At 38.6% G+C, this 25,277-nt stretch overlaps 1 protein-coding gene across 2 annotated transcripts in view; it reads left to right on the top strand.

Annotated features, from left to right (window-relative positions):
* Positions 1–25,277, top strand: part of adamts7 (a disintegrin-like and metallopeptidase (reprolysin type) with thrombospondin type 1 motif, 7) — a 76,161-nt gene that overhangs the window by 34,070 nt on the left and 16,814 nt on the right. For both annotated transcript variants that reach the window (XM_085157210.1, XM_085157205.1), the window contains exons 11-23: positions 74–219; positions 2,393–2,562; positions 2,661–2,794; positions 4,082–4,202; positions 4,729–4,973; positions 5,384–5,525; positions 10,234–10,360; positions 16,034–16,247; positions 17,219–18,988; positions 19,274–19,426; positions 22,097–22,270; positions 23,268–23,414; positions 24,086–24,248. In XM_085157210.1, the coding sequence (XP_085013336.1) occupies positions 74–219; positions 2,393–2,562; positions 2,661–2,794; positions 4,082–4,202; positions 4,729–4,973; positions 5,384–5,525; positions 10,234–10,360; positions 16,034–16,247; positions 17,219–18,988; positions 19,274–19,426; positions 22,097–22,270; positions 23,268–23,414; positions 24,086–24,248 (3,706 nt within the window). The remainder of the gene's footprint in view (positions 1–73; positions 220–2,392; positions 2,563–2,660; positions 2,795–4,081; positions 4,203–4,728; positions 4,974–5,383; positions 5,526–10,233; positions 10,361–16,033; positions 16,248–17,218; positions 18,989–19,273; positions 19,427–22,096; positions 22,271–23,267; positions 23,415–24,085; positions 24,249–25,277) is intronic.

The raw sequence follows: 25,277 nt of genomic DNA, 5'->3' as shown, positions 1-25,277 counted from the left end.
GAACAAAACAATGGAACTCTTTTTTTTGTGCTCATGTATTTAATGATGAAACTTTTGTGTCCTTTGTCATTAGTGGTGCTTTGGTGGGCAGTGCGTTGCAGTTGGATATTACCCTGAGATTATAAATGGCGGCTGGGCGTCCTGGAGCCCGTGGTCAGCCTGTTCGAGGACCTGTGGTGTTGGTGTCCAGAGCGCTGAAAGAGAGTGTGATAACCCAGTGTAAGACTCCTAGATATTTATTTAGTGCATGCAGTCCTGATATTTTCCTTTTTTGTAGAAGAAAAGAACACAAACACTGATCCTTTGATTAAATTTAATCAATGTTTATATGCCGCACGGCTATAACACAGCTCTTGCCTGCACGTCTTCCTTCTATTCTTTCTTCGATTTTTCCTGCCAACAAAAGCAAAAATGCCCCAAAATTAATTTGGAATATAAGAGTCCAAACAATGCATCATACTGGATATATGTGCAGAATAAAATATTATATATTTGCTGTGGTGTATTGCAACTGCCTCTATTGTTAGGGTGTATTTGTTTGGTTATGTTATTTATCACTATTGTGCGTTATTCAGTTTTGTTTTCTTAACTTGTTAGTGATTTTTTTTTTTTTTAAACTCTGTCTAACATTGTGCACACAGATGTGTTTTAATTGTCGCTCGGATGCCTGACACCATTTTCAGTAGTTACTTTAGATTAATTGAGGTCATACATTATGTCTGGTTATGCTACACAGTAATAAAACAATAATCCTTATTCCAAATGCTGACTTTGAACAAAAAAGAAAAAAAATAAACAAGAAAATTTTACTTTAATTAGTTATATTAACATTAAAAGGAAATTTTCATGTTAATGGCATTAAACATTAGGACTCAGTGTGTGCACGCCTGCTGTGTAACTCTGTAACTGTTGTTTGCCACCTGACTCAGGTGTACATTGCGTACATTTACAACAATGTTCCTCATCAGTCAGATCTCTGTGTCAGTAATACTTAACAGCTGTAACTAATTCCTGAAGTTATACTGTTGCCATATGGCTAAGTGCACACATAGATCCTGTAGGTAACCTTGCGTAGCTGCAGTAAACCTGGATGGCATTCTGGTGAGGATGAGCTCGTACAGGCAGATCTGTGTGTGACTCTGCAGAGTAAACACAACTTCTGAACTCTGTGAAGTGATTTAAGGATCCGGTTCGATACCGAAATGTAGAAAAGTCTTGATGTTAAGGCTTTGAGCTCTTATTTGACCTGAGATGGGTAGTGAGACAGAGTGAAACTGAAGGTGAAGGCATGTGACTTTTCAACCCTACACATAAGACGAGCAAAGACTAGTTCTGTATAAGTAGGAAAAATACATGGTGGAGCGATTTTGTTTTTTTCTTTGCAAAAGTAAAAAATATTTTTGAACTCACATAAAATATAATTATCAAAATTCATATGCAGGCAACTGTTTTATATTATATTCTTATAATATGTGTATTTATGGTAAAGTTACGTTGAAACCAAGCACACCATTGTTTTTCTTGTGACATTACCAATGAGTTTGATGTGTCACATGGCCCTCTTCCTATTGGAAAAACAAAAGTTGTATCCAAGATGGCCGACTTCTAAATGGCCACCATGGTCACCACCCATCTGGAGGAGTTTGCCCCCTCACATATACTAATGTGCCACAAACAGGACTTTAATATCACCAACCATTCCCATTTTATTACGGTGTATCCATATAAATGGCCCACCCTGTAGTTTTGCATTTATAGCTGATCTAAAAGCTCTCTATGTGCAGCAGATCAGTTTCATGCTCTATAGGTGATCTGTGTTAAGCTGTGTAATTTCTTTTAAATATATAATTGAATATGTAATTGTGGAATTGAAAATCCAATAACTGGAATATGTCAAAAGGGATGTCAGCAAATGTTGTAATGTCAGCAAAGGATGATGTCATGTAATATTCCGATAGACGATAAACGTAATTAACTGCAGAACCCCACTTACAGTAGTTTCATTGCAAAGATTTAAACATGCAATGTTTTGTCTATTCACCAAAACTGAGAAACATATTTGAAGCTCTGCTAAAGCCTGGCAGTGAAAATGCAAATAAGTGCAGCTTGAAAAAGTATATTCTGTACATTTGACTGCTTGTTTCATTAAATTGGACAGGCGAACGACCTTAGGGTGATTAAATAAAAGTATAAACTTCCTTTTTATGCCGCCAACCCATAATTGTTATTCACGTTTATGTGGCCTATTCTAATACATCTGTATAGGCCTTTGTAATGTCTAAATTTACCCACTGCTTGTCTACTGGTTCTGTGCTTCAGAGACAAATGCTTCCTATGCTTGTTCAAAAAAAAGTACAAAAGCATTCAAATAACATTGTTCCCTCTTCTGTAGTCCTAGGTACAGAGGGAAGTATTGTCTGGGAGAGCGACGGAGGTACAAGATCTGTAACACCACACCTTGTCTTCATCACCTGCCCACGTTCAGGGACATCCAGTGTAGTCACTTCAACAGTCAGCCATACAAGGGCAAGTTCTACAAGTGGGAGGCAGTCATCAACACGGGTGAGCAGATTAAATTTGAGTCAGCCGCTGTTGCTTCTGTTTTTTAAATTTCTATTTTCACGCCAACACTTTGTTACCGCTTCTCTCTGTGAAAACAGTGAACCCCTGTGAGCTGCACTGCCGTCCACTGAATGAAAACTTTTCTGAGAAGATGCGCGATGCTGTCATTGATGGGACACCTTGTTATGAAGGCAACAAAAAGCGAGATATATGCATCAACAGCATTTGTAAGGTATTAAAGCAATACAAGGCATTCTATATATACTGTCCTCAGGTTTGAAGGTGTTTCTTCTGTTGACCGAAAAAACTTTGTATTGATTGATGGGGATCTTTTTTCTTCTGTTGCGTTTGTGCTTTGTCGTTCATGCAGTAAACTGAGTTGGCGCTAGTCTTGTTTTCTCTGCTGGCGAATTTTGTACATTTGACATTCTGGGTGACAATAAGCATGCTGATTTAAAAAAATAGAAAAAGAAAGAAGGAAAGGCAGGGGAAACAAATCTGGAGGCTGTTATCTTAAGATAGCAGCCTCTACTTGCCTATCGCCCTGGGCTAAAATGCCAGTCATTGAAACAGACACTATTTGGGTACCGAGTGGACAGCAGTCTCTGACTCTGGGTATCTGACTTCATGACATTTTGTGACATTTTTGTCACACAACAAAACCCTCTTTGTCTCAAAAAATCTAATTCTCCGTAACATAAAAAGCAAGTATTATTCACATGTATAATCTAGAAACACCCAGGGAAGCATGTTCCCATCCTAAGTTTGGTAAAATAAATAAATACAAAATAAGTACATACCTTTATTCAAGTACTGTATATAAATGCATCTTTGAGGTACTCAGTTTTTTGTTGCTTTCAACTCTCTCAGTAGAATTTATTTGCTATTAATGTCTATTTATTTGCTATTTCTCCTAGGTTTAACTTTAGAATAGAACAGAATTGAATACCCTTCTGCCACTGCATGTACATAATTAAGAAATATATTGAAATGCACAATTAAAATGAGTTTATTGATTTGGCAACTAAATCCATGAGCTAGGTAGCAAGATGCATATATGATTAAAATATATTATATAGATGCAATTCTGCATAATGCATGTTTAAAAATAGGCATGTTTCCGTGCTATTGTGTTTGCTCTTTTACCAAAGTCAAACTTTGTTTACATGGACTTAGGTAAGCGAACCACCTGAGGCAGCTCAACTGCTGCCTTTTGTTTATCTGGATTACTGTTGTGCCTTCATTTGCACCATGCAAGAGTACAGTATCTAGAAAAACAACCTAAAAAGTAAATAAATAAATAGTAAACTATAATATTAGGGTTTACTTTGAGCTTCATTTGCATCATCTGCCCTCTCCAAACAAGTCAAAGGTACATGAGACAGCCTCTGCTGTTTTTCTGGCTTTTAGAAAGCGATGTACACAGGAACTACCACAGTTCAAAGTTTCACCAAGTCACATTTGCTACATAATGTCCGTTATCGTGATACTGATCATTTTTGTGGCATGTTTCTAACAGAATATAGGCTGTGATTACGCAATAGATTCCACTGCTGTAGAGGATCGCTGTGGAGTGTGCAATGGTAACGGCTCCACCTGTACAACTGTCAGGAAAGCATTTGAAGAGAGTGAAGGGCTGGGTATGTTGTTTTCTTTTCTGTTTTTTACATTAACCCTACTCACAAAAGTTATTTTGACATATCACAAAGATGTGTACAAAGAAATCAAAAGGGATGATGGGTAAACTGAGTCGAGCTGTTTCTTTTTCAGAGTTCAGGATTTATTTGTTGTTGTCTTAACATATTATTCCACAAAATCTTTGCTGTGGGAAAAAAAAAGCAGATTATAACCTCCCAAAATAGTATGTTTTTTACAGATGTAACATTTGTGAATGTTTTGTGGATACACCTGGAAGATTTCCAGGTATAAATTCTGACTTACACATTTGTTACAGTGACTGAAAACAAATTTGAAACAATAGGTCGCTATTTTACAACTTAACTCCCTTTTTTCCTCTTTTCTACATGCCGTTACATTAGCCTAATACACACTAAGTGTTTGTTTTTTCTCCACCATAATCTGCACTTTTTGTTCACCGCGTATCAGAATACTTGTATTTCTATGTCACAAAGATTGTTCTTTCACTAAAATTTCACATCTTTTTAGGCTACGTAGACATTGGACTGATCCCAGAGGGAGCCTGGGACATTCACATTGAGGAGCTGGGTGCAGCTGGAAATTTCTTGGCACTCCGAAGTGACAATCCCAGCAAGTATTTCCTGAATGGTGGCTGGACGATCCAGTGGAATGGAGAATACAAGGCTGCTGGAACAGTATTCACCTATGAGAGGACCGGACAGCTTGAAAACCTGACATCTCCAGGGCCCACTACAGAGCTTCTGTGGATTCAGGTATGAGTAAACCCACGGTTTTAAATGCATTATCCCTTTCTAAGTCATAGAGAAAGACTCTGTTTATTCCCATATGAAAAGACTGGGAAACAAAGTCCTTTGCATTTTGGTTACTTTCATGAAGACAAAAAAATTGTTTCAGCTGCATCGGTGGTTTTTAAGAGTAACTATCATATTTAAAACTTTTAAACTCAAGTCTTTAAACTGCATACAGTTCTGCTCCAAATAAGCAAATGTAGTAGTAACTATAATAATTTCTGTTGACACTGGAAATAGTCTATAGCTGTGCAAATAAGAGATGGTGAGGGAAGTAAAATTTCACCACTCAGCATAACTATTTTTGATTCTACCTTGCACCTCACTTTCTGTTGCCATGAAACGTTTCTTATTTCTCCTCTCGTGTGTTACAGCTTCTCTTTCAAGAAGCCAATCCAGGAGTGAGGTACGAGTACACCATCAGTCAAAATGTCTCAGAAAAGAACAACACCCCGGTGTCAGTTTTCTACTGGAAATACGGTTCGTGGACTGAGTGCAGCGTTACTTGCGGAACAGGTAAGAGAAACAGCTTTGCTATACATAAGTGGGCAAACGTATGGGGAGTGAGAGAGATTATGGCAGAAAATGTGCCACATGCCACTATTTTTGCATGTGGAGGAATAGAGACCGTTTTGATGATGATGGTGGAGCGTACTGTTCAGAATCTCCCATAGGCGTTTAATGATGTGAAGACCAGTGAAATCGATGATTTATATTCATCCTCAGAGTCATTAAACCCATGAGTGAGCTCTCGTGGAGACATTGTTATCCTGCACGAGGCTGTTCCCATCAACACAAAAAGTGTTTCTTCACAGGATAAAAGTGGTTGTTCAGAACAGTTTTGTATTGATTTACAGATATTCTGCTCTAGCCAGCGAAGCAGAGCTACTACATCAGCTCACTATAGGGGGTCAAACATGAGGTGACTTTAATTTGTCACAAGACAGTCAATAGTTTCTGAGAAACAACAAAAGAATGAAGAATGATGAAGAAACATTTATGCTGTTGCTTCACACATTTCAAATACAAAAATCTTGTTAAGATTAAAGAGGCCAGTATGATCAATTGTTTGCTATTTGTTGCCCTCGCTGTGCCATCCTGTTATCTCTTTTGCTTCTTATCGCTTTCCACTCTCCCGTGTGGCCCTGATGGATGGACCCCCTCCCAGAGCCTTGCCCTGCAGTTGATTTCGCCTTTATAATTTCTTCTCACATCTGCTCATCTTCCTTTTGTACTGTAATTGCCTCATTTTTCAGTTCAGAGTTTCACAAGGTTGTCAAATTGTCGCGTAATGAGTCAAACTCATTTTGCAGGTTACAAAGATGAGACATACAGAAGATTATGGTTTGTCAGCCTTGTGTAAACCCACTCAGGGTTTATGCGTTTCCCAATGTGTGGGAAGTTTCATAAAGAAGAAAGAAATGCCTTTCTGACAAGTCCTTTCATCCCTTTTACATATACTCGCGGACACCATGACCGCGTGGTTCTTTTAGATTTGACATTGATTTTGAACTTCTAAAGCTTGTTGTAGCACTGAAGCTGTACTTTTATGTATCCAAGAATACACTGACGGAGTCGGTGGGGCTTTAGGAGTTTTAGTGCCCAGTTGGATGCTGCATAGCAGCGGTCCCCAAACTTTTTTGCTAATTGGGTTTAGGTTTATTGCTGATTCCATACTGCCCGTCAGTGGGAATGTGGGCATGAAAGGTTTTCTGTCGTTACTTTTTTTTGTGTAATTTTGTTGTTGTTGTTTTAAAGTCACTACATAGTTAGCACCAGTCTGCCTCTGGTTTTGGATGATCTGGTAACAAGATTGAAGTTCAGATTGGTTAAGGTTAGATTGTAACATAAAGATTAAAGCTGGGAGATTTTTTCGATACCAGGTGTAGAGTTTCTGTGTTTACTTTTTTGTGTGTTTTCAGGATTGCATCTTTGGTATTTTCATGTGGTTTACTTCATTCCTTATTTATGTAACTCTTTATTTGTCATATAGCTCTTTAAATGTTGTTTTAAATATGGATAAAAATGACTCTATCCCTTCTGACTTCTGTTTCTGGAAAGCACCAGTGAATGTCTTCTTTTTCAATAAGATAAAAGGAAATGAAAATACGTAATTGAATGGTGTTCAAAGTTCAAATCCATTTTAAACTGCCAAATCGGTATAACAAGCTTCTGCAACCCCTAAAGCTTGTCCAATTTTGCCAAGTAGGCTCAGTGTTTAGATATTTCTTTCCTCTTCTTTTTTCAGGCTTTTATTTTATTAGACATCATTTATCTGTATAAGCTGGAAATCTGTATTAACCTCCCAAATAGGGGTGTTGTTTTGAGCTTGAAGATCAGTCAGAGACTTTTCAATGATAATGAAACTAAATCAGTGAAACTGGTGTCCTGTTCTCGGAGACAAATGAAAAATCAGATTTGACTTTGCTTTCAAATGCATTTTCAAGAGTGATGACCTTGGATGAATTTAATCATGCCAATACTTGTAACAATAACAAGCTTCACCGAGTGTCTTTCATTACTGTCTTTGTTGATCCTTTCATAAATATCACTTTACAACCACCAGCGAGGAAATTCCTATTGAGCCTCGCTTCAAGTAAACACTGCACACAAACCACATTGTGTTCCTTTACTAAAGTATTGATAATGCTTTATTGTTTAGTCTTTTTGTTTTGTTTTTTCAAAGAGGACAATTTTTTATAGCGTGGTGACTCAGTGATAAATATCGCCGCTATACAGGAAAAAAGTCTGAGCCTCACGATATAACAGCGCTCTTCTTAATGTGGCGTGTCCATGTTTTCCTTGTGTTTGTTGACCATTTCTTCCCAGAGTTCAGATCGCTCCTGGCTTTAAAACATGATTCATTTTTCATCAGAGATATTTGGATGCCACTCAGTTTCTTCATCCCGATGACCAAAGCTGAAACATCTGCATATTTGATGGAAATCATTTTACTGAGTGGGCTGTCTAGACTTGGTGGGATTCAGAGATTTGGAAGTGAAAGGCTTAATTCTGAAAATGCTATAAGGGCAGCAGCAGCAGAAGTACAGAAGAGCTAATACAGTAACCTCATCTGCTTTAGTATTCGTTAGTTAGTACACAATAACAAGACAGTACAATGGTATATCTAGCTGGTGATTCTTTACCTTCCCTGGGTGTCCCTGTTTTACCCACATTCATAAGCTTCTCGGTGTACCAAGAATTCATGATAAGAGAACATTATTTGTCCAAGTAGTGTTTAAATTTAGCCACAAACATCATGTCATCAATATGGGGTGTTTCTCTGTATTTTTCCCCCATATACTTTCTTTTCTTCTTTCTGTCTCTGTGCAGCTTCCAATCTCACATAGCTTTCATGACCCTTAAGACGTATCTATGAAGGTGTAAATTAGCTATCAAATGTGCATTGTGGTCCTCAGCAGGATCAGAGCGGAGGGCGCTGTGAGCTGAGGGTTGTCTTCTGCTTCGACAGGATGAAAGTCCCCTCAGGAGAAGGAGAGGAATGATGGAGAGCGTTATCACATGAGATGAACCTGTTGTCAGCCTATTAGGTACAGTTAGTGCAGTGCTTTTTGAAACCATAAAGACTCACCATCCGTATATGCACACCACGATTCTGTTGATATCTTTTCTTGTGGTGTAACCATTTAGCGTCAGGTGGCTAAAATTAACAACCAACAAATTTGTAAAATATTGGATGAGAAGAGCTACGTGACACAGGCTTTGAGAAGCTTTGAGAATTTGGTCGATTTTTCGTTATATTTTTTACACGGAAAAGCAAAGGTATCACTGTAACAGGAGCAGTTGGTACTCAGCATACTGTTAAAATTCAACAGGACTGTTCAAACGTTTAATATTTAATCAGAATCCTTTCACGTTTAAACATGCACATATTTCAAACACTCTGCCTACAGAGATTTTTAAAAAATGGCTTTAAAATTTTCTATAGATCGCTTAAATAAAGGAAACCTATCATCATTAAAACGTTTTTTACATTTTTTCACAGTTCTTTCTTCCTTTCTTCTTAACTCATCTTGAGTCACTATTTTTATTTACCTTGTTTTAATCATTGCCATTAAATTACTTTTACTAGTGTGTTTATAAATCTGTTATTGGTTATCCATATGTTTGAAATAGAACGATAGCTCTTTACTGCTTAACCACAGGCATATGGATTTAGATCAAATATTTATATATTAGTCACAAAAATGCAGATTCTTGGTTTATCTGCAAAATGGTTTATTGACTGTGATGCTTCTCATGAACACCTCGAGCCAGCGTGTCCCCAGGTATTTTCAATAGGAGGAACAACGGGACTGAATGCTGACCAAGGAAGGTTTTGGATATGAGTCATCCTGAAAGGCTGGCGCTACTCTGACAGGAGGCATTGTCCTGCTGAAATAGCCACAGGACAGTGTGCAGCCACAAGAGTGGCACAGCTACAGCTTGGAGAACCCCATCTTGGTACCTCTGTCCAGTCAGGCTTGCCAGCAATGCTGGCTTTCAGCCACCAGTCTGGCCTCAGTCGCCTTCAGTCAGTTGCAACATGGTGGCTTAACTTGACAGTGTTGTAAATACTGGGTTTTTGTGGGTTTTAAGACTAATTGTGTGATACTGTTGTAAATTCGTGTTTGGTAAACATATTACCAACCCCTCCATGAACTAAAATCAACTGGAATGGGCTTTGACTATGTTAGGGTTTAAAGTGATGTTCTGAAAAATGGATTTAAAGCAAAGATTCAAAATGTGTTTCATACGTTTTTTCTTCTTCATCTTTGTTTTTTGGCTCATTTACATTGCTCGCAGCATTTATCTCAGCATACACCATTTCACAATGAAGTGATTGAATCAAAACACAAATGTGCCAGTGTAGCAGTCTTTTTTCTTAATGTTAAATGGTTCAAAATTACTTTTGTTGTGAAAGCTACGGAACGGGTTTGCAAATAAAATGTACGTTAAAATGGGCAGCTCTGTTTTTCCACTTCCACCCATATTTTTAATTATGTTGTAAATCCTTTCAATGTAATCCTTTAGTTTAAATTAATAATCGAACAGTGAAACCACCTGGCTGGTCTGTTAACATCTTTTTACAGCCCTTGGTGTCGGATTCTGTTTTTAAAATGTGTAACGGATAAATATGTTGACACTTTTTGTTTTGTTTCTCATAGTCATTTATAAGTTGTGTACTAGGTGTCACAGAAAGTTTCTCTCTTCTGTATTGCAGGTGTTCAGAGGCAGATTATCCACTGTGTGGAAAAGACAACTGGGATAGTTAAGGAGCACTTCTGTGACCACTTAACCCGACTTGACCACAACCAAACCAGCTGTAATAAGGATCCTTGTCCAGCCATGTGAGTTGGGGTTTTTTTGTCTCCCAGGTTTACAAAAGGACGCGTGCAGTGTTGGTACTTTAACACTCGCACACACAAAAAATTCTGCGTGCTCTACAATCATCAAACAATCAAAGCTGCCAAACCTAAAGTTACAGCAAGTTTAATATTATTCTATAGAATAAATTTCCATGTTGTAACAGTTTTAATTAACTCAAAAATTGCAGTTTGACATTTATTTTAATTTACTTTTTCAAGCCTTTGAAGACAAATTGGTTTTTATGTGTTTTCTTTTTTTGAAAAAATTACCTTTTGACTTCTTTTTTTTAATTGGACAAGACAAGAGAAGTGAAATAGCCAGCAGGCAAATAAAATAAATTTACACAAATCAAATATGCAGAGCTCCCTGCTGTTGCCATGCCTTGTTAAAAAGTGAGTGAAAAATATCATCTTTATTTCTCTGTTAGATGTAAAACATGCCAGTAAAGATTTTGCATGTAGAAACTCTATAACTGATTTTTTTTAGAATATTTATTTCCAGTGTTGATGGAAATCTATAAAAGTCAATTACAACAGACGCACATCAAATACAGGCAGCGAGGTTTATATTCATGATGGATGGTTGGATACATTCTCACTGTAAAAAAATGAGCAATATAAAGGGTAAAAATACTGTTATGTATGCATAAAAGCCTTTTTTTTTGCTTGAAACTAAATGTCAAACATAACTTTGAAAAACAAAAAAAACAAAAACAAATATACAATGAATGCTCACTACATCGCTGCATGATAATTTTAAAAAAATATATATATATATATATATAATATATATATATATTTTTTTTAAAATATATATATATATATATTTTTATATATATATATATATATATATATATATATATATATATATATATATATATGTATATGTGTATATATGTATATGTGTATATGTATATATATGTATATATATATATATATGTATGTATATATATATATATATATATATATATATATATATATATATATATATATATATATATATATATATATATATATATATATATATATATATTAGGGGTGCAACGATACTCATATCGATATCGAACCGTTCGATACAGTGCTTTCGGTTCGGTACGCATATGTATCGAACGATACAACATTTTTAATTTATTTTATCAACTTTCCTTCTGACGATGCTGTCTGTGTTGAGCGCTCAGTGGATCTGCGCTCGACAGTGCAGCCTAGGCGGAGTAGTCAAACACAGATTCACTGAGCGCAGGGCAAGCTAGCTAGACAGAAGTTAAGCTCTTGCAACATGGCAAATTGAACCTCCCCCACCCTCATTCAGATCTGGCGTTTGGAACTATTTTGGTTTTTATGTGAAGTATGACCCTGAAGGTAAGCGTGTCATGGACAAAAGTAAAACAGTATGTTGGATGTGCCAGCAATGCTCAATTGGTGGGAACTAGTGTGTTAGCGCAGTTAGCTCGTTAATGTGTTGTCTTCCAGCCCCACTCATGAGGCGATCCGCGGTAGCTCGTTAACGGAGATTTGCCGTGTTGTGACCTTAACGTCATTTCAGATTAACGCTGACAGCACTAGTGGGAACACAACCAATATGACTGCACATTTACTCCTACATCATCCTAGTGCAAAGACAAGTGGAAGCAGACAAAAACAAGCACGCATGCTACAAACTTTACCCGAGTCATTTAGACAGCCGTTAGCACATGATTCTCCTTATGGGGACCTGATATGTTTAATATGCTGCTGAGAATATAGCCCAGAAGAAGCGTATAGTATAGCTTTTATTTTGGAAAGAGACATTTCTCCATAATAAACTCTCTTTTCCAAAGATGAGTGATTCCTCAATCAGATACAGGGCTCGCAAAATCGCTAGCCCGACGTCCTGGGGCTTTTTTCCAGTCGGGCTACCAAAATCTATCTCTGCCCTGCCCGTCGGCCTATCGTAGGAAGGAAAAATATATGTCAATGCTTTTGCATTCTTTCGGAAATGTAGCTGGGTAATTATGTCATTGGCATCGGCCACTGTCAATATGTGACATACTGAAATCACGTTTGAATTTGCGCTTGTTTTTTGCTTTCACTTTGCAATCGCGTGAACTGTGTATAGAAAGCGACAGTACTGATTGGTGAGTGATGATAATTTGCGCACCAATTCCTCTGACATCGTCTTATCAATCGTTAGCTTACTATGCAAACATGACAAGTGAAATCTCCTGCAGCTTAAACATGTGAGAGGTTGATCGCGCAGAGAATCGCTGAGCGTTATGTTAGTGCCTGTGTAAAAGCAGCAGGATATATATTTTAGTTCTGCTGAGCCAAATAAGACAGGTCAGGGTGAAGAAGTGACAAAACGGAAAGGTTATGACAAGTCAGACTATAAGGCAAAAAGAAAGTGCAGCTTTATGGTTTCATGGACAAAAGAATTTCTGTGGCTGCAATATGACGAGCTAAATAACCAGGGCTGCACATAAGTGGTCCGCAGGTGCGCATTTGCTGTCAAAATAAAAACCCGCACAAGATAAGAAGTTGCAACGCGTGTTTGCGTACATAAGATTTTCAGGAGGAGGACAGACATTTGTTTAGAACTCTTAAAGATGTCGAAGAAGCTCCTTTAAGCAATTACTGTGATGTTCCTCCACCTCCAAAGAAATGTCAGAAGGAGTCCGAACCACAAAAGAAGCACGTATTCTCGGAAAAGTGGTTGCAGGAGGTGAGCTGGCTTCAAACAAATGATGAACGCACAGAGATGTGGTGCAGAATGTGCCGTGAAAATTTAATAAATGACAAATTAATAAAAAGGCATGAACATTTTTTTTGTATCGAAAAAATATCGAACCGTGACACCAAAGTATCGAACCGAACCGAACCGTGAATTTTGTTGTATCGTTGCACCCCTAATATATATATATATATGTATGTGTGTGTGTGTGTGTGTGTGTGTGTGTGTGTGTGTATATATATATATATATATATATATGTGTGTGTGTGTGTGTATATATGTGTGTGTGTGTGTGTATATATGTGTGTGTGTGTGTGTATATATGTGTGTGTGTGTGTGTATATATGTGTGTGTGTGTGTGTATATATGTGTGTGTGTGTGTGTGTGTATATGTGTGTGTGTGTGTGTGTGTATATGTGTGTGTGTGTGTGTGTGTGTGTGTGTGTGTGTGTATATATGTGTGTGTGTATATGTGTGTGTGTGTGTGTGTGTGCGTGTGTATATATGTGTGTGTGTATATGTGTGTGTGTGTGCGTATATGTGTGTGTGTGTGTATATATTCAATTCAATTCAATTCAATTTTATTTATATAGCGCCAAATCACAACAAAAGTCGCCTCAAGGCGCTTCATAGATACAGAGAAAAACCCAACAATCATATGACCCCCTATGAGCAAGCACTTTGGCGACAGTGGGAAGGAAAAACTCCCTTTTAACAGGAAGAAACCTCCGGCAGAACCAGGCTCAGGGAGGGGCGGCCATCTGCTGCGACCGGTTGGGGTGAGAGAAGGAAGACAGGATAAAAGACATGCTGTGGAAGAGAGACAGAGGTTAATAACAGATATGATTCAATACAGAGAGGTCTGTTAACACATAGTGAGCGAGAAAGGTGACTGGAAAGAAAAAACTCAATGCATCATGGGAATCCCCCGGCAGCCTACATCTATTGCAGCATAACTAAGGGAGGATTCAGGGTCACCTGGTCCAGCCCTAACTATATGCTTTAGCAAAAAGGAAAGTTTTAAGCCTAATCTTAAAAGTAGAGATAGTGTCTGTCTCCCGAATCCAAACTGGAAGCTGGTTCCACAGAAGAGGGGCCTGAAAACTGAAGGCTCTCCCTCCCATTCTACTTTTAAATACTCTAGGAACAACAAGTAGGCCTGCAGAGCAGGAGCGAAGTGCTCTAATAGGGTGATATGGTACTACAATGTCATTAAGATAAGATGGGGCCTGATTATTTAAGACCTTGTATGTGAGGAGCAGGATTTTGAATTCAATTCTGGATTTAACAGGAAGCCAATGAAGAGAAGCCAAAACAGGAGAAATATGCTCTCTCTTTCTAGTCCCTGTCAGTACTCTTGCTGCAGCATTTTGGATTAGCTGAAGGCTTTTCAGTGAGTTTTTTGGACATCCTGATAATAATGAATTGCAGTAGTCCAGCCTGGAAGTAATAAATGCATGAACTAGTTTTTCAGCGTCACTCTGAGACAGGATATTTCTAATTTTAGAGATGTTGCGCAAATGGAAGAACGCAGTCTTACATATTTGTTTAATATGTGCGTTGAAGGACATATCCTGGTCAAAAATGACTCCAAGGTCCCTCACAGTGTTACTGGAGGCCAAGGTAATGCCATCCAGAGTAAGAATCTGGTTAGATACCATATTTCTAAGCTTTTCAGTGCCGAGTACAATGACCTCAGTTTTATCTGAGTTAAGAAGCAGAAAGTTAGTGGCCATCCAAGTCTTTATGTCTTTAAGACATTCCTGCAGTTGAACTAATTGGTGTGTGTTATCTGGCTTCATGGACAGATAGAGCTGGGTGTCATCTGCATAGCAGTGAAAATGTATGCTATGTCTTCTAATGATGCTGCCTAGGGGAAGCATGTATAATGTAAACAGAATTGGTCCTAGCACTGAACCCTGTGGAACTCCATAATTAACCTCAGTGTGTGAAGAGGACTCTCCATTTACATGCACAAATTGGAGTCTATTAGATAGATATGATACAAACCACTGCAGTGCAGTACCTGTAATACCTACAGCATGTTCTAATCGCTCTAATAGGATATTATGGTCAACAGTATCGAATGCTGCACTAAGGTCAAGAAGGACAAGCACAGAGATGAGTCCACTGTCAGAGGCCATAAGAAGATCATTTGTAACCTTCACTAAAGCTGTTTCTGTGCTGTGATGAACTCTGAAACCTGACTGAAACTATTCAAATAAACCATTCCTCTGCAGATGATCTGTTAGCTGTTTGACAACTACTCTTTCAAGGATTTTTGATATGAAAGGAAGGTTGGAGATTGGCCTATAATTACCTAAGACTGCTGGGTCTAGAGATGGCTTTTTGAGTAAAGGTTTAACTGCAGCCACCTTGAAGGCCTGTGGTACATAGCCGATTATTAGAGATAGGTTGATCATATATAAGATCGAAGAATTAATCAATGGCAGGACTTCTTTGAGCAGTTTTGTAGGAATGGGGTCTAAAAGACACGTTGATGGTTTGGAGGAAGTAATTATTGAAGTTAACTCAGAAAGATCGATTGGAGAAAAAGAGTCTAACTTAACATCAATGGTACTAAGAGTAGCTGTAGATAATATTACATCTGTGGGATGATTATTGGTAATTTTTTCTCTAATGATAAAAATTTTATTTGTGAAGAAGTTCATGAAGTCATCACTAGTTAACGTTAAAGGGATGTTTGGCTCAAAAGAGCTCTGACTTTTGTGTGTGTGTATATATATATATATATGTGTGTGTGTATATATATATATGTGTGTGTGTATATGTATGTATATGTATGTATATATATGCATGTATGCATGTATGCATGTAAAACCACAAAGACTCATCTTTATTGTCACAGTCATTAAATACACTCTTATTCTACACAAAGGATAGCATTGCATTTGAAATCAGTGTAATCTTTCTGTCTTGTTGTGTAGATGGTGGGTTGGGGAGTGGCAGAAATGCTCAGCGACCTGTGGGAGCTCAGGCCAAACTAAAAGGACAGTTCTTTGCATTCAAGCATTAAGTGCGGAGGAGCAGAAAGCCCTGGAGCCCAGTAACTGTGAACACATCCCTAAACCTGAGTCACTATCCTCCTGCAACACACACATCCCCTGCCCAGCAGACTGGACCACTGGCAGCTGGTCAAAGGTGAGTGTGGGTCAGAATCTGAGGTTCAGGTTTAACCAGAATTACTTACAGCAACCTTCACATTTGGGGAAAATGAATTATTTACTTATTGTGGAGAAAGTTTTCTAGTTTTTTCTATTTTGAAAGCATTCATTCACACAGAAAATTTTCACATCTCAAGCTTTTTGAAATACATTTCAGTTGTTATACACATTTAGTGTTACTGATCATTTAAGACACTGCTGGTTGCTTAAATGTCTTTTGTGTAACTATTCTCTGACTCTATTACATATAGACACAGTGTGGAATAAGGCAAGAAGCCAGATTTAAGGGTGTTTAAATGTGAGCATTTATACCCTGACCTCTCCCTATTCTCAGCATTTCTCTGTACTTTATTAGTTTTGCCAGGTCTTTATGAATGGATATATGGAAATCTTTTGTCCAGATCAAATTGTTTCTCCACAGCTGTTTGAAGGATGACCATAAATGTATGGTTTCGATATTCATCTCCTTCAGTCTTAACTGCTCAGCCTGTTTGTGACAAGGACTAGTTGAGAAAGACATAGCATTAAGTGGAGGTATGGCTGATGCCCTTCCCCACACAGCACCAATCTTAACACCTCCTTAGCCTTCCTCAGCTACCTCCATTTCAGAACTCCCTGCTGTCCATCCTCCTCTCAGATTAACCTGCCTAGACACATGGCTGTCATGACTGGTGAGGTGACAGCTGGATCATCTACACTAAGTCTAGACCCCCGATCTCATCAGTCCTAAGGTCCTGAAGTCCTTTGCTGCCCAGTTGTCCTGGAACACCTCTTAAACCTGAGCTTGATGCGGGTACCAGTGCTATGGAAGACATCATCATATTGTTTTCCAACAGAGCTTTACACACTTTATAGTCTTTGTTATGTTTTTTAAGCACATTGTAAATCTACAGAGCTGTAACATGGCTTAATAATGCTTTGGTCTTTTCTTTTTTTTTCCTCTTACAGTGTTCACTGTCTTGTGGAAGTGGAGTACGTCACCGTAATGTTACCTGCTCTAGAAACACAGGGGTTGATTGTGACCCCCAAAAGAAACCTTTAGCTGTCAGTACCTGCTACATCCAGGAATGTCCACAGATTGTCGATAATTTTGGAGGTTTCGACTGGTCTGGAAGTGGCTGGTCCAGCAAAGAAGTGCTTAATGAAATAAACCCCATACCCGAAGTCAAAACTCCTGCCAAGTACAGCACCACCAGAGAGCAGCCAAGAGTTCATAACGACCTTAATGACATCGTTGAGGGAGATTTCCACTACCACAACAACATTGAAAATACTGATCACTCTCAAGACAACTATGTCCCAGTGGACGATTTTTACTATGACTATAACTTTATCAACTTCCATGAAGACTTGTCAGATGACTTTGAGAGCAATGAAAACAATTCAGTCAGTCATGGTTTGAGTGTTTCGCAGGAGGTCGAGCCAACCCACAGTGTGAAAGAAGGTGCTCACATAGAAATTGCAGCCACTCCCACAGCTACTTCAGCCGTTCCAAAGCCCACTGCCTACACTTTGGAAACCGAAAATCCTCAGAACACAAAAGTGAACGTAACAAAGGGCAGTAAAAATGCAGCGGCAAAAGAGGTTTTGCAATCAAATTCTGAAAACTTGGATGACTATCTTTCTGAGGATTTTCTTCTGCCTGTGTCAACCACTCACTCTCCACTATTGTCTACAACTCAGCAATCAAAACCAGCGGCAGAGAAGCATGGCATTCTGTGGCTGCCTGAAAACATTAGTGCAGTGCCTAGTCTGGGTTCCACTACAAAGCATCCTTTACAGGATGTGAAATGGGGGCAATATGCAGAGGAGGCTGAAAATAACTATGACAGCTTCAGTGAGGAGGAGAATGACACTGAGGATGTCACTATGACTCCAAAGCAGACTGTTTCTACTCCGAGACAACAAACAGCTATCAGTACTCCTGACTCTACTGTTGAAGGGGCTCAGGAAACAAAGGAATATGATAATTATGACTATATCTCTGCAGACCAGGAGGATGTCGAGAGTCCAGAACCTTCAGGTCCCCCCACATCAGAAACTACAATTCAAATTAAGACTGAAGTTCAACTGGATGAAAATACTGCAGAAATACCTCAACCCAGTCGGTCAACATTATTTTCAAATGCCTTTACAATAGATGACGTCAACACGGATCAGACTAATTTTGATACATTATACGCCACTACCGAGAATTATTCACGAGATACCGACAGAGACCTCAGCACAACCTCACTTCCTGCCTCTGAGAAATCCATTCCTCCCCCTGTTTCCTCTTTGCTCATCTCAGGTAACCAAGAGGCCTCCACATCATTAACTGGAACAGCAATCATACCTCCTACTCAGTTTTCTCCAGCTGATTTCCCAACGCATACGATGAAACCGATTCCGTCAAAGCCAGAGTTCACTAAAACAACTGGAACGTATCCCACATCTCAAGCTCCGTTGTTTGATGTAGCGAATTATGACTACAACGAAATAGCCTTTCCACCCGTGGTGAGGAGCGGCATTAACAGTGATCCTGGCTCTTCATACCAGGTTTCAACAAGCTCAGGAGCCACTCCTCAACACAGCACAACATCAGCACAAGACTCGGAGTCGCCCACACCTGCTGTGGCCTTTTTGCCAACCGTTCCAGCTGTCCTAACATCTGTCCAAACTTACGCCCACACACAAAACACTGCAGCTGCCTACTGGATTGCTGGCAACTGGAGTGCTGTATGTATGAAATAATTTACACATTACACCTCCTTTTCTTTTCCAGGCAAATAAAAAACACAAAATAAAAGCATTATCTTCATTCTTTAGGGACAAGATTTGAGCTAGGGTTAACACGGCGTCAACGTACATAATAAACTGCTTTAATACCGAAAACATCTCTAAATTTCAAATGTGTTCTTATCCACAAGCTTTTCTTGCGCGTGCTGGTGTTCTTTGTGCATCCAGCCATCAAATTGTGCAGCACAAAATGATTCTAATATGAGTTATTATGTTTACGAGCAGTGCTCCACCACCTGTGGACTCGGTGCTATCTGGAGAACTTTGGCTTGCAGTACTGGATCACAGTCGGACTGTGATCCCGCAAAGAGGCCCGCACCTGCCCAGAGGTGTTACCTGCGCCCATGCTCTACATGGAAAATTGGGGAATGGAGTAAGGTGAGACTACTTGTTTTATATATCATATCTATGTATATATCATATACAAATCAAAAGTTAAATAAATAAAATTGTAATAAGGTGGACTTTTCTATTTACTATTTTTTATTACGGCAGGATTTTAGGCAACGGTGATTTGTCTAGGACTTTGGTCTAGACTGAACTCTAATATCTCTGACTGGATTTGCAAGTCAAAGCTTTGTGTCTGATATTCTAGTTCAAAGTTGGACAACAGCTAACATTATGCATGGTGTAATAAATGTGGGCATGTTGGCATTTTGATGTTATGTTTGCATTGAGCTCAGTGTCGTAGACTTGGCTGTAGACTTATTTTTTTGCAGCTGTATTTTATAGTTTTTCAATAACAAAAAAACAAACCGATGCAATGTTCCCCACCCCCCTGGGATTACAGATACATGATAGAAAGAAAAAGAAAACAGCTTTGATATAATACATGGAGGTGGATATGAATAAGATAAAGATAGTATACATTTATGGAAGGAATAAACATCATCGCCTTTTCTTTTTTTACACATTCAATGAAAAGTCACAGAAAGCGTTTCTTTCATCCACATGTTGAAAGATGGAGGTTTGTCAGAGAGAAAATGTTTTCAGGCCATTAAAGATGCAAAAGCGATTGTTTTTGGTTGTGCTGCAGGAACCATGAGCTCTAAAAAAAAAAGAGAGCTTGAAAATGAAGATGTATGGACAGTGTTATTGTTTTTCTGCACAAAAATGACAGGGCTTTGAAAGAAAATCTTCAAAAATTCCCAGTCCCAAAACATATGAGCTAGTAGCTGGAGCTTTGTGGCAGTGTAAACATGCTGGGGTAACATTAGGATATGTTTTTTTACAAGTTTCACCGTTGAGCAGTGCAAATGATGTACCAATTTAAACTTAATCAGACTTTGTTTAATACAAAGAGAAATATGAAAACATTCCCCGGGGAGGTCAGGGGAATGTTTTCATTCCCCTGACCTCCCCGGGTGCCATGGATCCTGCTGCCAATGGCACAAAGGTGCCATGGATCCTGTTGCCATGTTTTTTCCCTACGAGGATGGATTTATACTCTCAATCTTAGTGCAGACTTTAGACATATTACCTTTTGCATAGAAGTAAACCAAGTTTTTCATCCATATCGTTACTGGCTGTTAGATATTGGAGCCTGAAATGCTTACTAAGAAAACTGCTAATTTATAAAATATTTATAAAAAAAACAATTCATAAATAAATCTGCCTCAAGTAAACACGAGTGTTCATTTTACAAAAAGATCTCTTAAAAAAGAGCTAGACCATTGTTACTTTGCCAAGTTCAGTTCAATTCAGTTCAATTGTATTTATCTAGCGCCAAATCACAACAACAGTCGCCTCAAGGCACTTTATATTGTAAGGTAGATCCTACAATAATACATACAGAGACAGTTTGACTCTGTAATGGGGTAGAAGAGAGAAGACAGAAGAAAGACCAATGTCTGTATACTTATGGGTCGTCTGTCCAACCCAGTAAGCTAAACCAGCACTAGAGAAACGAGTGATGTGAAAATATTTTTGGAATGGACCTGTTCCATACAACGGAAGAAATCGAGTTGTGTAGTTCTGTAAACGTAGATTTGGGTAAGAAAACGAGCACCATATGGAAATGGTACAAAAGGCAGAAGAAAACCATCATTTTGTTTGTGTTAAATCTTCTTGTTTCCAGCTCTCTGTGTAAAACTGAGAGTGATAGGTTAAAGTTGTACCTTTTTGGACAGGTTGGGCAATGAGAAGAAAGTTGTCCTTGCTGTTTAAAGATTTCATGGATTAATACACTTCTGATCATCTGGTTTAAGTTATACTAAATTAAAGGCAACAAGAATTGCTGGTAATCCATTTTTAAAGCCATCCATTGACTAACCTGACTAGATACCAGCTTTCTGGGGTGGAAAAAACACATTAAAATCACATTGCAAATAAGCTTCTTTATATTCATGGGTTACCCTAATGAAGGCTACAAGCTAATAAAGAGCAAGATAATAAAGCTGCTCTTTATACTGAAAGTGTTGCTGATGATTCATCCTCTTTAGACTTTCTGCTCTTTGTAGACCTTGGAAGTAAGTGAAGTTGTGCCTTTTCTGCCTTCACTAAGGTGTGAAGCTGATTTCTAACAACAAGTCCGCATCCAGGAGTCATCTGGTACATTTTAACTGTTTACTGTCAGAAGCACTGTGATACAGAAAGAAAAAAAACAACACGTTATATTTATGATGTCATTGACTTGCTTTTACAATATCAAACACTGAGTCATTAAACTTCATGCACATCTCACGTAAACACAAAACATATCCCGAAAACTTTACTGATTATTTGCCCCAGGTGTCTAGCAGTTAGCTCAAGGCTAACATTACATTGAAAATGGGCTAACACACTGAAATTGCAGCCGTTTCTCAACTGTTACACAAAACTATTACTGGTAAGCTCAACACAACACATAGCTACTGCTTACTGGCATGTGCTCTTTCAGGCACAACAGAAAAAAGATGAACAAAAAGTGGAAAAGACGACAGTTTGGCTTAAAGGCCTTTAAATGGAGCAAGTCTGCTGGTACAAAAAACACGTGGCCAAATTCGGGGGGGAGCACAGTGCCAGAAGACTAAACTCTGTCTCTAATTGTTGGGCCATGTGATTTCACAGTGCTCCAACTATTGTGAAGGCGGCATTAAATTGCGGGAGGTTCAGTGCTTTGACCTGAGGGACCAAAGACCCCTTCGACCTTTCCACTGCCGAGCCATGTCCTCCAGGCCCCAAACAACGATGCCCTGTAACCTTCAGCCATGTCTTGAATGGTACACCTCCTCCTGGGGTCAGGTCAGTAATATAAAACAAAGGGTTAGTGACTTTGTGATGAAAAGTAGTTCTGTATACACAGATAAAATTTCTCAATTCAATAAAATTGAAGGCAATGCAACATTAGATTTTATCATTGGAGTGGAAAAAAGGAAAAAATCTGAAAGACAGTCAGCTGGTAGACACACTGTGTTTGTCTATAATTGCCTGCACTCAAGAATATGACTTTGGCTGCAGGGTTAAAGACAAAGACTTTGTTCTTTTAAGTGGTTTACCTCATAATCTTTACGTAACAAAAATGGTCACAGTTAATGGATTATCAATGTCGAAGAAGCCTCCACAATTTAATTTTTATCTAATCAATTTTAAAAAAATTAGCTTCTTGGAAAGTTTAGAGGGAAAAAAGGGCATTAAATGTCATCTGTAGTAATTCCTTGTTGAATTTAAATTTCTTCTTGCGTCTAAGCTTTGCAGTCATCTCAGTCAAGGCTGTAAGGCTTTACACATCAAAGTATAAGAGCAGAGCTTCTATTACTTGTACAATATGGGCATGCTCCTCAATATAGTTGACAGATAATAGAGGTGCGTCCACATGGCTGTCATGATTTGGTGTAGGTGTGTTGTGCTAGTAACACAGCCGTGATGTTTTTTTTTTCTTTTACCAATGCTATGAAAGGCACATACCAATGCTATGTGTAACGACACATCTAGATGTGTCGTTACACATCTAGATGCTGAAAACCAAAGAGCCTTATAGGTGTCAGGCTGTGGCGTATTTATGGAATCTATTTTCAATTTTTACTTAAGCCATCAAATTATTTTTGTTGTACTCGGGTGTTTTTAATGGGGGGATAACTGTTCTTTTTTAAAATTCGGTGCTGTGTTTTGTGGATTTTTCAACATCTCTGTAATCCCCTTGGATTTGTTTAATGTCTGAAATCCATAGAATCAATCAGTTGACCTAAACACTGAGATTTACAGCCTCCATGTGTTTGCTGTTGTGCTCTGGGTTGTTCAGTGCTCTGAGGTGTGCGGAGGAGGTCAGCAGCAGCGTATCGTCACCTGTCCAGAGGAGGATCAATGCGACAGAGACCACGAGCCCAGCACCATCCAGTCATGTAATAGCCATCCTTGTGCTCAGTGGCTTACCGGATCATGGGGACAGGTACTACGTAGGCATTGTTGATTGCATTTAAAAACCAAAATCATGAGAGCATCCCTGTCATTGATGAAGCATTATTGCTTGAGGTACGAAAGGATCACGAGTACCTTGCATAGAAGGCTACAAAATAATTTGACGTCCATCCTGCTATCATGGATATTTCATACTTCATTTCATACAGTGTTTTTTTGGGGGGTTTTCCTGAAGTAGAAATCCTTAAACAAAAATTGCAATCCTATAAAAGAGTTCATTGCAGACTATGCACAGTGTATTGCCAATATAACCTGGTCACCCGACCAGAGTCTTTCAGGGGATTTCATGAGACACCCACATGAGCAGCACAAGTGTTTGAGTAGAGTTTAGGGAGAATCAGTAACGTCAGAATCAGTGAATTGGGGCCAATCAGGAGCGCTGAGGCAGTGTAGCCTCTCAGATACACCTTTTAGATTGAGAATGTCAAAAATATACTATCCTCTTAACTGACAGCTGAAGCAGTTCTGCACATCTTGTAATATTTTTACTGGTGTCAGTTGAAATGTGGCCCTTAATTGTCAATCATAAACTCGGAGAAGAGTTTGGGGAACACTGATATTACTGTACAAGATTTTTGTACAGTAAGATTTTTTTCACTCGCCTTTAAAACACATTAAAATTGTTTACCTCTCTTCTTGCAGTGTTCAGCTTCTTGCGGAGTTGGAGTGCAGCATCGACTTATTAAATGTGTTGACACCAGGGCTGAGACGGATGGAGAAGTTGATCAAGCTCAATGTCACCACGAGCCACCGCCTGAGAGCACCCGAAAGTGTAACACGCAAGAGTGTGAGAGCGTACAGCCTGGTGAGTAAGTTTGAAAGGAAAAAATGTGGTCATTTGGTTAAATACTAATATATCCCCAATTCCACAAAAGTTGGGATGCTGTAAAAAATGTAAATAAAAGCTGAATCTTATATGTTGTCCACAGTACAACATATAAAACAGTCACTGTTTAAATTAAGAAGATGTACCATTTTAAGCATCTCACCTCAGTCGGTAAACATCTGGGAGACCAGCTGCTGGAGTTTTGGAGATGAATGTTGGTCCATTTTTGTTTGATAGAGGACTCTTGCTGCTAAAAAGTCCCGTGTCTTCTTTGTTGTATTATTTGTATCATGATGCTTCGAATCTGGAGTCTTCTGCTGCCAAGCCGTGCCACGATAGCTGCAGTAGGCACTTTAGTTTAGCTTTGTCTAGCTTAAATGCACACAGCCTTCTCTGAAAAAAGACATTATGGGAGCATATTTTCCTCTAAAGAAGACTCTAGAGAAGACGACAGCATTTCTGGATTGTGTTCACCTTTGGCTGCTTGTCTGTACAATAAAGGTTTAACCTGCATTTATGGATGCCACAGTGAACCCTGTTGGGCTATATTACTGCCAAATTCAAAATGAGCTGAAATTATGTATGAAATAGTAAAATGTCTCACGTTAACCATGTTTTCGATTGTGATTAAAATTTGCTCTCAGGAGGTTTCCAAATCATTGCATTTTGTTGCCATTTACATTTTACACGGTGCCCCAACTATTTTGGAATTAAGTGTTGCATAATGTGTGTTTATGTTTATTATAATGATTATCCACCTAATCCTCTATTTATGTAACACACTAACAGAATTAATTTTGATAATCAATGATTACAACGAGCACTTAAAGACTGTTGCGCGCCTGTTGCTGACGGTTCAGTTAAAAAGATTAAATTAAAAAGATTGTGAGGATTAACAGATTTATATTTTGCTGCTGCCAGCAAGTGTAGTTGCTCTCACTAAGACAGGATTTTTTTTTAAACCTTCCCTAAATATTATATGTCAGTATTAATTCAATTTTAAGCCTG

The sequence above is a fragment of the Neolamprologus multifasciatus genome, chromosome 1 (assembly GCF_963576455.1).
Source record: "Neolamprologus multifasciatus chromosome 1, fNeoMul1.2, whole genome shotgun sequence".
NCBI classification, from domain to species: domain Eukaryota; kingdom Metazoa; phylum Chordata; class Actinopteri; order Cichliformes; family Cichlidae; genus Neolamprologus; species Neolamprologus multifasciatus.
The sequence above is the reverse complement of the archived record's forward strand: the minus strand, read 5'-3'. Positions and strand labels throughout refer to the sequence as shown.